General features: G+C 39.7%; 2 protein-coding genes across 2 annotated transcripts; one reads left to right on the top strand and one right to left on the bottom strand.

The window, feature by feature from the left end:
- The first annotated feature begins 1,358 nt into the window (after window positions 1–1,358).
- si:ch1073-456m8.1 (leucine-rich repeat flightless-interacting protein 2) lies at window positions 1,359–7,413 on the top strand. Its single transcript, XM_062467376.1, has 6 exons — window positions 1,359–1,584; window positions 2,439–2,510; window positions 2,642–2,680; window positions 3,007–3,168; window positions 3,515–3,598; window positions 4,505–7,413. Exons 1-6 carry the CDS (start codon window positions 1,486–1,488, stop codon window positions 5,225–5,227), a joined length of 1,179 nt encoding a protein of 392 aa, XP_062323360.1. The 5' UTR covers window positions 1,359–1,485; the 3' UTR covers window positions 5,228–7,413.
- Window positions 7,414–7,829: 416 nt separating this feature from the next.
- Window positions 7,830–10,743, bottom strand: LOC134024769 (ras-related protein Rab-5B-like). Its single transcript, XM_062467433.1, has 6 exons — window positions 10,425–10,743; window positions 9,683–10,029; window positions 9,339–9,490; window positions 9,008–9,130; window positions 8,760–8,853; window positions 7,830–8,398 (listed from the first exon to the last, which is right to left on the bottom strand). Exons 2-6 carry the CDS (start codon window positions 9,840–9,842, stop codon window positions 8,262–8,264), a joined length of 666 nt encoding a protein of 221 aa, XP_062323417.1. The 5' UTR covers window positions 9,843–10,029; window positions 10,425–10,743; the 3' UTR covers window positions 7,830–8,261.
- Window positions 10,744–11,994: the final 1,251 nt, after the last annotated feature.

Genomic DNA, 11,994 nt, shown 5'->3' on the forward strand with positions numbered 1-11,994 from the left:
CTTTTCCTATACTATTTCCAAATTAAATGGAAACAGATGACAGCACAGTTTAAATGGGATGCACATTTATCACAACCTGTGTAGGCTACCCTTTAATTTCAATTAAAACATCTAATTGATTGGCTTGGTTAATGTCAGAAACGTTTCAGTAAATTGTGTGGTGTAGACTACAACGTAAAGGCTAAATGCAAGGAAGAAAGTTATCTTCACTTAGTTTAAAGGTGTTTGACAACACAGCTGTATGGTGTGATTTTTACTTACAAGGCAGGCCTATTAAATGTATTGATGTATTAATAATAATGTATTATATGTATAATGTATTAAATGTACTAATGCATAATGTAGTAACACTGGCAAATATGTAGATTTACAATTTCAAGTATATTGTTTGTCATGTTCTTTTTTATTTATTTGGCTTTCACAGACCATTGACTTTACTTGTGATAATCACAAAGGCTTGCACAATGGAAACGTTATAAATAACTTTGTACTGTCTCATTAAACGTTTAATCAATCTATAATTTGATAAATTAGCTATCTCCAGGTCTAAGGGCTCACATTGTATTTATTGCCTATTGTCTCTTTATTTATATAGCCTATTTATTGTATTGCCTACTAAATATAGTGTTAGTTCATCAGAAGTTAATGCAGCCATTTGCTACTAAAAAAATGACATAACAATTAGTAAGTGTGAAGTAATATAATTGAGCCTCTAGATGGCACAGTTAAGCCTACTTTTTTATCAGTATAGTGCCTACAAATTACTTTGAAATGAAGTTCCTCCCCTACCTATCATAAAGCAAATCTGTGCTTAAAAGGTTGAAAGACTCGTTTTTTTATTGTCTGAAGTGAATACCAAATTGTAGACATTGCAACACTGATGATAATGACTTTTCCTGTAGCTCTGAGTAATGGCTTGTTACTGTCACCTACTGGAGGAACGTAGTCCAGCTGCTTTTGCAAATGGTAGGTCTATATCAAGAGCATCAAGCATGAAGAGAGACCTAAACCATGAGTAGGCTACTATCATAAAAGAGACCTCTCAGATGTTGAGATACTGGTTATGTCTGAAATGCATACCAGTTGTAATACAAAGCTTCCATTAGCATTTATATAGACATATTCCTATATGTAAAAACGATGTAAAAACGATGTAAAAACTATTCCTATGCATTATCTATTTTATCCGACGAACAAATAAGCTGGCATGGTAAACATTAAATTGTTTCAAACTTTAACTGATGTGTCCTCTCATGTTATATACATTAAGTTGGTTCGTTACTTCTCATTTACTGAGGGCACTGTAGGCCTACAAGACACAAATTCCACCCACGCTCCAACGCCCGCCTACTCTATGAGCGTCAGTTCAAACCTACGCCCTCTACACACACTAAACAAAACATCACAGGGTGCGTCTCGAGTTTTACTCATTTCATGAAGTTATCAGGCAATTGCTAAATATTTTTTAGGCTTTATCATAGAAAAATGCATTCCGGGTCCTTTGAAAAAGCTGGTTCGCCGAGGAAAAGGACTCTTTCTCGAGGTGTAAGCGAGGATGAGTCGCTTCGCAACATTATCAAGGAGGTAAACGTCGTGAAATCACGTCGACATTGTTTACAGTCGTGTTCTAGTCTAGACTATTCTTTAGCTTGATTTCTTTACTTTAGACCATTTGATCCACTATCAAATAGTGCGTATTTACACGAAAGCCTAAATGTACCGCACTTAAAGGCTACAGCCTATAAATAATACTTTAGCTTAGCTTAGCTTAAACCGTCTCTTGCCAGGTAGTTACTTCAGAAGTGCCTAAATTGATTACACAACGCGAAACGGTGACAGCGTTACAAATATCGATCGACTTAATAATACTCTATCTCACTGGCAATTTGCCAGTGGCAAATGCCTGTACACAATTTGTTACTTTAGCTAGAAAATATAGGGGAAAATTGATTATTTGCTTAATCGCTGTCTACTCGAATATGCGTTAAAAAGGGCCATGTTCTAGCCTACGCAGCAGACGTGTTTGAAAGGGACAGTGAGACAAGGTTAGGCAATACCAAGCTTACCATGACATTCATTATAGAAATGGCTACATAATGAGGCAGTGACTAATATGCTTATATCGGTGTTTATGAGTTGAGGTGTATTGAATATCTAAAGGTAACTCTCGTGTCACCGTCTTTAAAAAGCTTCAATTTCAGAGCAGGTCTATTACGTATGGAAATGATGTGTTGTCATATGGGTGTGAAATGCTTGAAGTATAGATTTTTTGGACATTCCAGACCAGTTGAACATGTCATGTAGGGTACTAGCTGACTACGATTGTGAGCACCACAAAATTAAAAATAAATATTTTACAGAACAGTTATTCATGTCTTAGAGAACATGCCCTTGTTAACATTAAGACATGTCTTAAGGGGCTCTTGTTTTTCTGTCAGACAGAGAATTCCACCAGGCGCCTGACACGCAGTGACTCCAGGGGAACCCTCAAGAGGCAGAGTGAAAGTCAGGTAACATATACTCAAGAAGTTGGGCCACTAATGTAAACGTCATCATTGGCTGTCTTGTATCCCCTTTCATGTAATTAGATCTGTTCTACTCTTGCATGTGAAGTGATGTGCCTCTCTCTTTTTAATTTCAGCAGTCGGAGCAGGATCTGATCATAGGATTCCCTGAAATGGTGATAAGCTGTGCTTAGTGTTTGGCAAGGGCACCCCAACCTAATAGAATGTGCCCTTATTGTAGACATATTGTCCCAGGAACCAGATAAACCTAATCACAAATATACCTGAGCATGTCACATGATCAGATTAAACTGGTTTACTTTGTGTGTCTTTTGCAGATTGTACATGAATATGCTTCACCACTGATGTTCATTTCATGTGACCGGATAAAGCTGCTCACTCATACAGGCCTACCGGAGTGTTGTCAGTCAGCTGAAACACAGATTGGCCAGGAAAATCATTTAAATCTAGCATTTATTAATCCTATGTGTTTGTTGTGCAGGAAGAACTGCAGGAAAGCTACAAGGAAGTGGTACAGGAGCTGAGTGGGCTGGAGGTTCAGCGAGAGACGCTGCTGTTCCAGGTGGATGTTCTGCAGGACGCTCTGGAAGGGGTAGAAGAGATGCTGGCTGAAGCTCAGAGAGAAGCCAGCCAGGCTAGCATGGTATGATCAGATGCATACACAAAAAAACACTGACTTCTAAACATGCTAACATCTACTGAAAACCTGTTCAAATAGACTCCCAAGTCCCTCTACAGGTCATGTAGTTGTGAGGTAAACAGGTTTGTCCAGAAAAGAACAAACCCATCTGACTTAACGGGTGATAAGTTTTCAGCAACATAATCACAGAACACTGCCCGAGTTGATTACAATGTCTGCTCAAAGCCAGTCTCAACAATGACCCAGTCACAAATTGTTGAAGCACAGGTTGGTAATGATCTGGCATTTTAACACTCTTTAACTGCATTTTTCTAATGCCCTTTTGACACTGACATGTCTATGTTAACAGGAGTTGGAGCGAGAAAGAGAGGCAAAGAAGAAGTTGGAAGGTATGGTCAGCTCTCTGATGCAGGAGGTGGAGAGACTAAAAGAGGTAATGAGAAACCAGAGCTTATGTAATCATACACAGAGACACAAGCACAGGCTTCCTGGTTTTGGGCAGGAAGACTGACTAATGGCTTGTTAGTGCATGCCATCTCTGGTTACGTAACTCAGTTTGTCAGGGGGAGTGTCAGCTCGGTTCAGTCTTGCTTTGCTGAGCTTGACAGAGCGAGGTGTTTCTGCTGCTGGGAAATCACTTTGGTTTAGGAGCAACCCCCCTGTATGTGTGTTTGTTAATGTGTCTTAAAAGTGTAAGACACATTTGATAAATATTTAGGTGTTTTTGATGCATTTAGCAACAATAGCAAATGTGCACATTCTGTGTGTAAGCATAACCAGGGTTGGCTAATGGTATGTTGTAACATACCACTCCCACTTGATTTCAACTGTCTTTGATTTTGTCTTCAGTCATTAGTAGGGCGTCCCCTTTGCCCTAAAAACTACAAATAAATGGGTTTTAGAAGACCATGGAAGAGATTAGACATTTTACTTGGACAGAGGGGCTTGGTTATGTAATGCCATGGGATATTGGCTGTCAACAGACCAGTGTTTCCCAGTAACATGGCCTTGAGGCCTGTACCAAAGAATATCCTGCCTAACAGACCACTTAATGGCAGATGTACTAGTGATCCTGGTTTCCTGTTACAATACAAAAAAATGGTGACAACTGGCCTTGCTATGTGACCTGCCCATACCTAAAGTATGTACAAGTATTCCAGTCAAAACCATGGAAGCTGTTGAGGCTATACCTGTTATAGTGGTGTGTTGTCACACCCCAACAGAAAGGCTTGTTTGGCTTCCTAATTGGATGAAATAAAAAAAACTCCTTAATGTGTGCTCAATTATCATTCATAACATTGTGTTGTTAATGCATAATTGTCATGTTTTTGCTCTGCAGGAGAGAAATACCATACCTTCAGTTCCGGTTTACACGTTTGTCAGAGAGGAGGAGGGGGGTCTGGCAAGACAAAAGGCATATGAAGGGAAAGCTCAAATGAAAAAGGAAGCAATGGAGAACATTGGAAATGCACCAAGCGAGGAGGTCGATTTTTCCCAAGATACACCTCTTTCAATCAATCGATTGGAAAGTATACCATTAGACACTCAGAGGAATGGGTTGTCTGCAGAGACCAGCACTGGACTGCTCTCCTTCTTAAGGAAGGGGAGGGGGGAACAGTCTATGGATAGTTTCTCCCACCCCCCACCTCTCTATGATACTCAGCTTGGCTCATCGGTGGACTTGGAGGATGTGGGGGATGGTACCGAGGATAGACAAAGCCCCCTGAGCAAGCTCCACAGGATGGTCAACAAGACCTTTGGGCAGATGTCGTCTCTGGCACTGGGCAGCTCGCTTTCTCAAGAAGGGGTTTTCGGGAGCCCCGAAGAAAGCCAAACAGAGGCCAAGCAGGACACCTCCCCTGATAGGAACAACGACACAGACAGCATTAGCGCCTATGAGGATGCGTCTGCTGACACACCTGAGCTGGAGAATGTCTTCCCAGTGTTCTCTGGCCTGAACGGAACAGGGCTGATTGATGATGCCTGCCCCACTGTAGAGAAGGAGGAGGGAGATCTAACCAATGAGGCCAGAAATCCTAATGACTCTTGTATTGTGTCATAAGTTCTTGGTGGCTTACAGCCTATTGAGTGTAAAAGGGTCACATTTGTTCTGAATTCTTGGTGTACCAGCTCATGGTCTAGCTCCTTAAAAAAAAGTTGTTATGGCCAAAACACACCAAACTTCTTCTTGGTCTGACAGAATTTAACATGAGGTCAACTTGATGGTTCTTACTCTTTTTAGACTGTTTGTTTTTGGCTTCCTTGCAGAGTGGAACCAGCTAGGTCTTCATACATAAAACAAATAGTTTTGTGTTCAAACACTTTAAGCAAATCAGTTTAACTCAACTTCAAATCAACTTCCAATGAAAACCCTTTTCATAAATTAGTACCTGATACATCCCAAAGCAAATATGAGTACTTTCACACTATTTTTGTCCCTTATTTTAAGACCTGTTTTCTGCCGAAAGAAATTTATAGTGGGATTGCATTAAACTGAACACAGGATAAAACTGAGTGGGCCCACACTGGTTTTAAGATTTGTAAAGTAGTTTAATGAATTAAAAATTTCAACCAAGCTATGACCATACTCTGTATCAAGACTGACCTTTTGATCTAAATCATTTCTAAATATGGATTCAGCTAGAAAGTACCAGCTGTCTATGTGTACATACCAAACTGTCAGTCCACAGTTTATAGCCAGCTATCACGTTGGTGTGTTTTGGCCTTTAGCTTTCATGCGGCTTGTAATTCATTTAAACTAATAACCACATACTTCTCAAAATCTCTTTTATCGCATGTATGACATGACAAGTTGCATTAATGGATATACATATTATTGTATATACACATTGTTGATTCCTTGTTTTGTGTCCTAACTTGCTGATAATCCCTTCAGGCATACACAAAGTTATCAGATATGTTGGGGACACAACACAGGTCTGTATCATATACTTTCTTTGATGCCGTTTCGGTGCTCCTAGAACTATTATTGGCTGCTGGCCAGTTTGCAGTCACAACAGTACACAACCGAAAACATAAGGGTAAAAGGGAGTAAGGGAAAAAACTAAAAGGGTTAAAATGATACCATCTATGGGAATAAAACTAATGTTTTCACTATCCCACTAGCCTTTACAAGAATGTTTATTTTTATCCTCATGAAGGACTTGCCTTTGCTTGAACACCTCAGCACATCTTGAGAACTTGAAAGATACAACTGGTTAAGTCTACACTGGCTTCCTTGTGTGTGTGACAGATACTCAGAAATTTGAAGGACAACATTCCATATAATTGTACCTTTAAGAGTTTTGGTACTGTACATTCTTGTAAATTTGCAATCAAATGTTTGCTCAATTGCAGTGAAACTACTGAATTTGGAAATGGTTATGATTTTTTTTTATCTGACATTGCTGTACAGTGTGTCCTCTGTTTTTGTAGTTATCTGAGGTGTGGGGCTTGGGAAGCATAACACAAACACTGCAATCTTTCAAATCAAAACTCCTCACAAGATTTGGTTTAATCATTCCTAAGATTGATCTGTTGTTTCACATTCAAATTTGCACATTCTGCATGCTTACTTGTGACTGTATTTTGATTTGACATATGCATGTTTAACAGGAACTTGAGTTTTCCTCCTGTTACAAAGCATTCCAATTTTGTATTTAGTGTGCTTATGCTGTATATGTGTACAAGTCAGAAGCAGCTCATATTTCTTCATATCCAGATAATCGATGTCTTAAAGAGGGTGTTTTAAAAGGGATTTAATTTACAGTTACAATTTGCTACTTTAAATATATACTTTTTAACTTTGATAATGGTGTTTTATGAATGTTTTGCATTTGTTTATCATCTGTGTTGCCTGCCTGCTGTTTTGGGAACAAGAAATGTATAGTACTAGTGTGGTTTTTAAACACACAGTGCTATTTATTGCTAAGTTGATGAACTATGATATAATATCATGTATAAATGCTCATAATGTCATGGTTTTATCTAGATATAAATCTTTATTAAAAACTATTTTGCTGCATGCTTTAAAATGCAAAAAAAAAGTCTTGCACAGTTAGCTTTGGCTTGTACTTGGATCAGATTGGTTGAAATGTCATGCTGTAAAGTGGCAAATTAGTTTCACATAATACTGTACAGTTCTTTAAAATGAAGCAAGAATGCAGAGATGCATATTTACACCAAATAGTAAAATGTATTTTTAGAATTGATTCTATTCTTTTAAAGAATAAATATTTTATACAGTCATATGTTTGGATGTGTTAAGAGTCAGTGTTGTTGATTTGGGATATTCAGTACAAACATCAAGTAAACAAAATAATATACAAATGTATCATTTATTTGAGTGGTTTATTGTGTTATACACTAAACAATGTAGCGATTTATTATAATGGAGTCAGGTTATTATATTATTTATTATAGGGAGTTACAGGTTATTATATTATTTATTATAGGGAGTCAGGTGGCTGAGTGGTTAGGGAATTGGGCTAGTAATCCAAAGGTTGCTGGTTCGATTCCAGACTGTGCCACATGACGTTGTGTCCTTGGGAAAGGCACTTCACCCTACTTGCCTCCGGGAGAATGTCCCTGTACTTACTGTAAGTCACTCTGGATAAGAGCGTCTGCTAAATGACTAAATGTAAAATGTACAATTTTAATAGAAAAATACAATTTGTTTGTATAAATGTATTCATATTATACTTTTTATTCGGCACCATTGCCCCTCCTGGAATTGTCCTTGTCAGAAACCTCCACACCGCTGACACAGTCGCCCTTAAAATATTTATGTAAAATCACCTGAGAGGAAAATGGACAATCTAATGCCAACACACATTTAGCCTTATATCTTTTAATTCCTTTGTACCTCTTCCTGTTGGAATGCTGTGTGATTGGATAGGCTTATCTATTTTTAAAAAATGACTTTATCATAGCAATTTCCCTTTCTTTTTGAGGAACTTAAGATACCCCTATTGAATTCCTATTGTAAATCATTTTTTTCTAATTCTCAAAACCTTTCACACCTGTCATGTTCCCACCTGCTCCTAAGAAATGGCTTATTTTGCAGTGCTTGGTCTAGTCCTTGTCTACTCTATCTCTTAGTTTCCACAGCACTTGGCCTTGCTGGTCTGAGTCGACTGGCTGAGGTTGACTCCATCTCCTTGTCCTCTTGGTCTCCGACAACCAGCACCAGCCCCTATGCCACCCGTCAGATCATTCTTTGGCAGTGTCTTGGCTAGAAGACAATAAATCGTGATATGATCAACATATTTTCTGAGGCATGAATTTTAGTTATGCTTAATGATGTTTCTTAGAGCTACCTAAGACATGTGCTAATTCTTAGACCACATACTGTTCCAACATTAGATTATTACTACCCTCTGGTGTATATATAATGGCATTACATGTTGGTGCTGTCTGGGCACCCTGTCCAGAAAGACCATGCTGGTTGTGGAATAGATATGCTGTCTAAGTATGTATTGTTGTTTATGTCTGTGAAAAATAGAGCTATTAGTTGGTCTGGTCTGTTTCCAATAGAGAAAGATAGAGATCAAAGTTTAGAGAGTAATATGATTGTGTGATGATGTATTGCTCACCTATGGCCAGGAATAGATTACTGATGTTCATGGCAGTCTTAGCAGAAGTTTCCATAAAGACTAGTTTGTTATCTGCAGCATAGACCTGAGCCTCCTGCAGGAGCATTATTAGTGCTAGAATGAAATCAATTCCACAAAACCAAAGATCTGTATTTTCTGTGTCAATGACAAACTCATTAGCACAGTATGTTAGAAGTATTTACTTTTAGATATATTCCACCAGTTTTTGTGAATATTTGAGTACTCACCTCGTATTCCACAGCTCTGTTGGCAGATTTGTCTGCCTTGTTGCCAGCTAAGGCAATCACTATGCTTGGGCTAGCTTGGTCTTGGAGTTCAGTCACCCACCTTTTTGCTCTGTCAAATGTCTCCTATACAGAGCAAGAACATATTTAAATGAGAGGATGAAGGGTAGCGGTAGCAACAAGGTTAACACCGTAGGCTTAAACAGCTGGACAGTCTGCTGCAAGATGAGGCAGTCTGTCTAGAACTGCTGCTAAGAAATAATGGGTCCGTGCATGCAAAGTTAAGAGTGTGTGGAGTTAATGCTAGATGCAAATATGAAATTGTTTTCCATACTGTGTTGGTGATGTCATAGACAACTATGGCTGCATGGGCAGCCCTGTAGTACATGGGTGCCAGGCTGTGGTAGCGCTCCTGACCTGCTGTGTCCCAGATCTCAAACTTGACCATGACACCATCCACACTCACCATCTGGGTCACAAAGGCAGCTGAGACAAGGGGGAGAGAGAACATGGGATGGCAAGAGGATGTAGGCTCAATTTATGCCCAAATTTGCAAGACAGTGGGAAGAGTATAAAGTGGCTAAAGTAAACCCGATCATGGACAGATAGAAAGGGTATCGCACCTTCTCCCTAAATCTCAGAGGAAAAGTGCACACAACTAAGCATGTGGTTCTGTACCTCCAATTGTGCTCTCCTGGAAGTCCTGAAACTGATCTTTGACAAACCGTACCAGCAGACTGGACTTTCCCACAGCAGAGTCCCCAAGTAGCACCAGTTTAAACTGGATAATCTTACTGGTCTGGCCACCAGGTTGCGATGGTATTGATGGATCTGCCATTGGGGCTCGATGTGTATTAGGAGGTTTGGGGGTTGTTGCAAGGCATGCAAGGGTAAAATTGATGTGTGTGTGTGTGTGTGTGTGTGTGTGTGGGGGGGGGGGTGACAGCTGGGGAGAGGATGATAAGGGAGGGGGGGACCCCCACTTAAGGACAATGGGACCCGTCTGCCAGATGAGAAATAGAAATCTACAAGACAAAAAGACAAAAAACAACAGATGTATGCCAGAAACTAGACCTTTTAACATAGTGGCAACCTGTCACACAATCAGCTGTGAAAACTCATATTAATATAAATCTATCTCTATCTCTTTGCTTTACTGTCAATTCTTGTTTAAACCCCCTGGTATTTCTGCTTAGAATATGAAACAATGTATGCATTCCTAGACCTTTAATGTGCTCATCATCATCCAGTGTCCATAAAAGGACTTTCCTTGCTGTTTTAGGATGACCAATGTAGAATAACTGTAGCCTAATAACCCCTCATCTAGTTTGACCTTTCATAGTTGACTGTTAGAAGTTGAGATAATATTAATGATGAAAAAGATACATCATGCCCAACTGGAGACAAGACGGAGACGTACCGTCGTACTTAATTCTGACTCCACGCCCGTCCGTTCTTCAATACTTCATGGTTCTCGCCACAAGACGTCAAAATGTTTGTAGAATACGCCCCGCAATGGTCGTGCAAAGTGACCGACAAAGAAAAGGCTTTATAGACATATGTTAACCATAAAATAGGAGAACCCCGTACTTAAAGGCGCTGGGCATTTGTTTTGTTAGTCTAAAATATGCGTTTTTTAAGCGGACACTCAAGGATTGACAGACTTTTTATCCAATTATAACGGCATACAATGGTGAAAGTTCCCCCCTTCTTCTCAAGTTACTTTGATGACTAGTTGATCCGAAGTCCAACATATTTTTTGCAAAGAAGCCGTTCGGCTACCGCTGCAATTTGTAAACTCAATACTGTATTACGTAACCTAGTTCTAAACAAATTAATGCGTCATTGTATGCATTCCATGTTGTACCAATTTACTTATTTTAAAAGTATACCTAAAGCAATGTATGCTACATGGTTAGTCTACAACCCAGTTAATACAAACAGCAGTTTAACCCAGCAACCCAGTTAATTTTAAGCAGCGGTCCAAAAATGTCTTGTATGATTGTGGAGTGTAATCTTGCCTATTTACAGCCTACCCAACTACATGTAATAATAACACTAAGTAGCCTATAGTAAAAAGTAAAAAGAATTGACTGCATGACAGCTCCTCAAAAGTGAAGCCAAAACATCTCCATCGCCCCCTGGTGGTTGGCTGCTGTATGGGTCGTAAGTCCCGCCCCCTCCATGTAAGCGGATGGGACATGAGCCAAAAAATAAATAAAGTGCATATCAAACACTTGTTTTTCCAAAGATGGTTTGTGTCATTTTAGGTAGCCTAGTTCCTATCACGCATGATTTCAGCCCACCCAGAAAATCCTAAACACATAGGCCTAAATGGTGAAAAACGGTCTCCACAATTCAGTAGGCTACTGTGACCGTAGCCACGCTTCGTCACAACTAGGTACCGTCCGCCACTCGCTGGGCTCGAACGCTCGACCTCTGACTTGCCAAGCGCGACCACTACCAACTACGCCAAAGAAAAGCTAGCTCTACTTGATGCGGGTGGCCTGCTACATACCTGAGGAGTGAGTTTCACGGTTGTCACACCGTTACACTACAACATAGTTCACAGTTTTTGTAAGGTGTTTAAGCAGTAGTTATATTTCTAACATTTATAATGTGTTTATAAACAAATCTCTGGATTTTCTTTTCCCAGACTTTAAGGGCCAGGTAGACGTGCACAAAGTACGCCTAGTATGCACCAAACAAAGTCAGGATAGGCTTACGTGTGGCAGCCATTCAGTAGTCGTAGGCTACACGTTGGCAATTTAAAGATCCTGTAAGGTGGAATTAAAAACGAGTTTCAAGTTCACCACACCACAGAATAATGTGTTATTAACTACCCATCCAAATTCGAATGGAAAAAAAAACACAGACAAGTATGTTAAATTAGGCTTTGAAATCGTAAGAAAATCATCAGTCTTCTCTGTACGAGACTGGGGGGGCGTGTCGCCTGAAGGAGCTGAAGCTCGGCCCCCTCGCTGGAAGGC

The sequence above is a fragment of the Osmerus eperlanus genome, chromosome 1, assembly GCF_963692335.1.
Source record: "Osmerus eperlanus chromosome 1, fOsmEpe2.1, whole genome shotgun sequence".
In the NCBI taxonomy this organism is placed as follows: Eukaryota; Metazoa; Chordata; class Actinopteri; order Osmeriformes; family Osmeridae; genus Osmerus; species Osmerus eperlanus.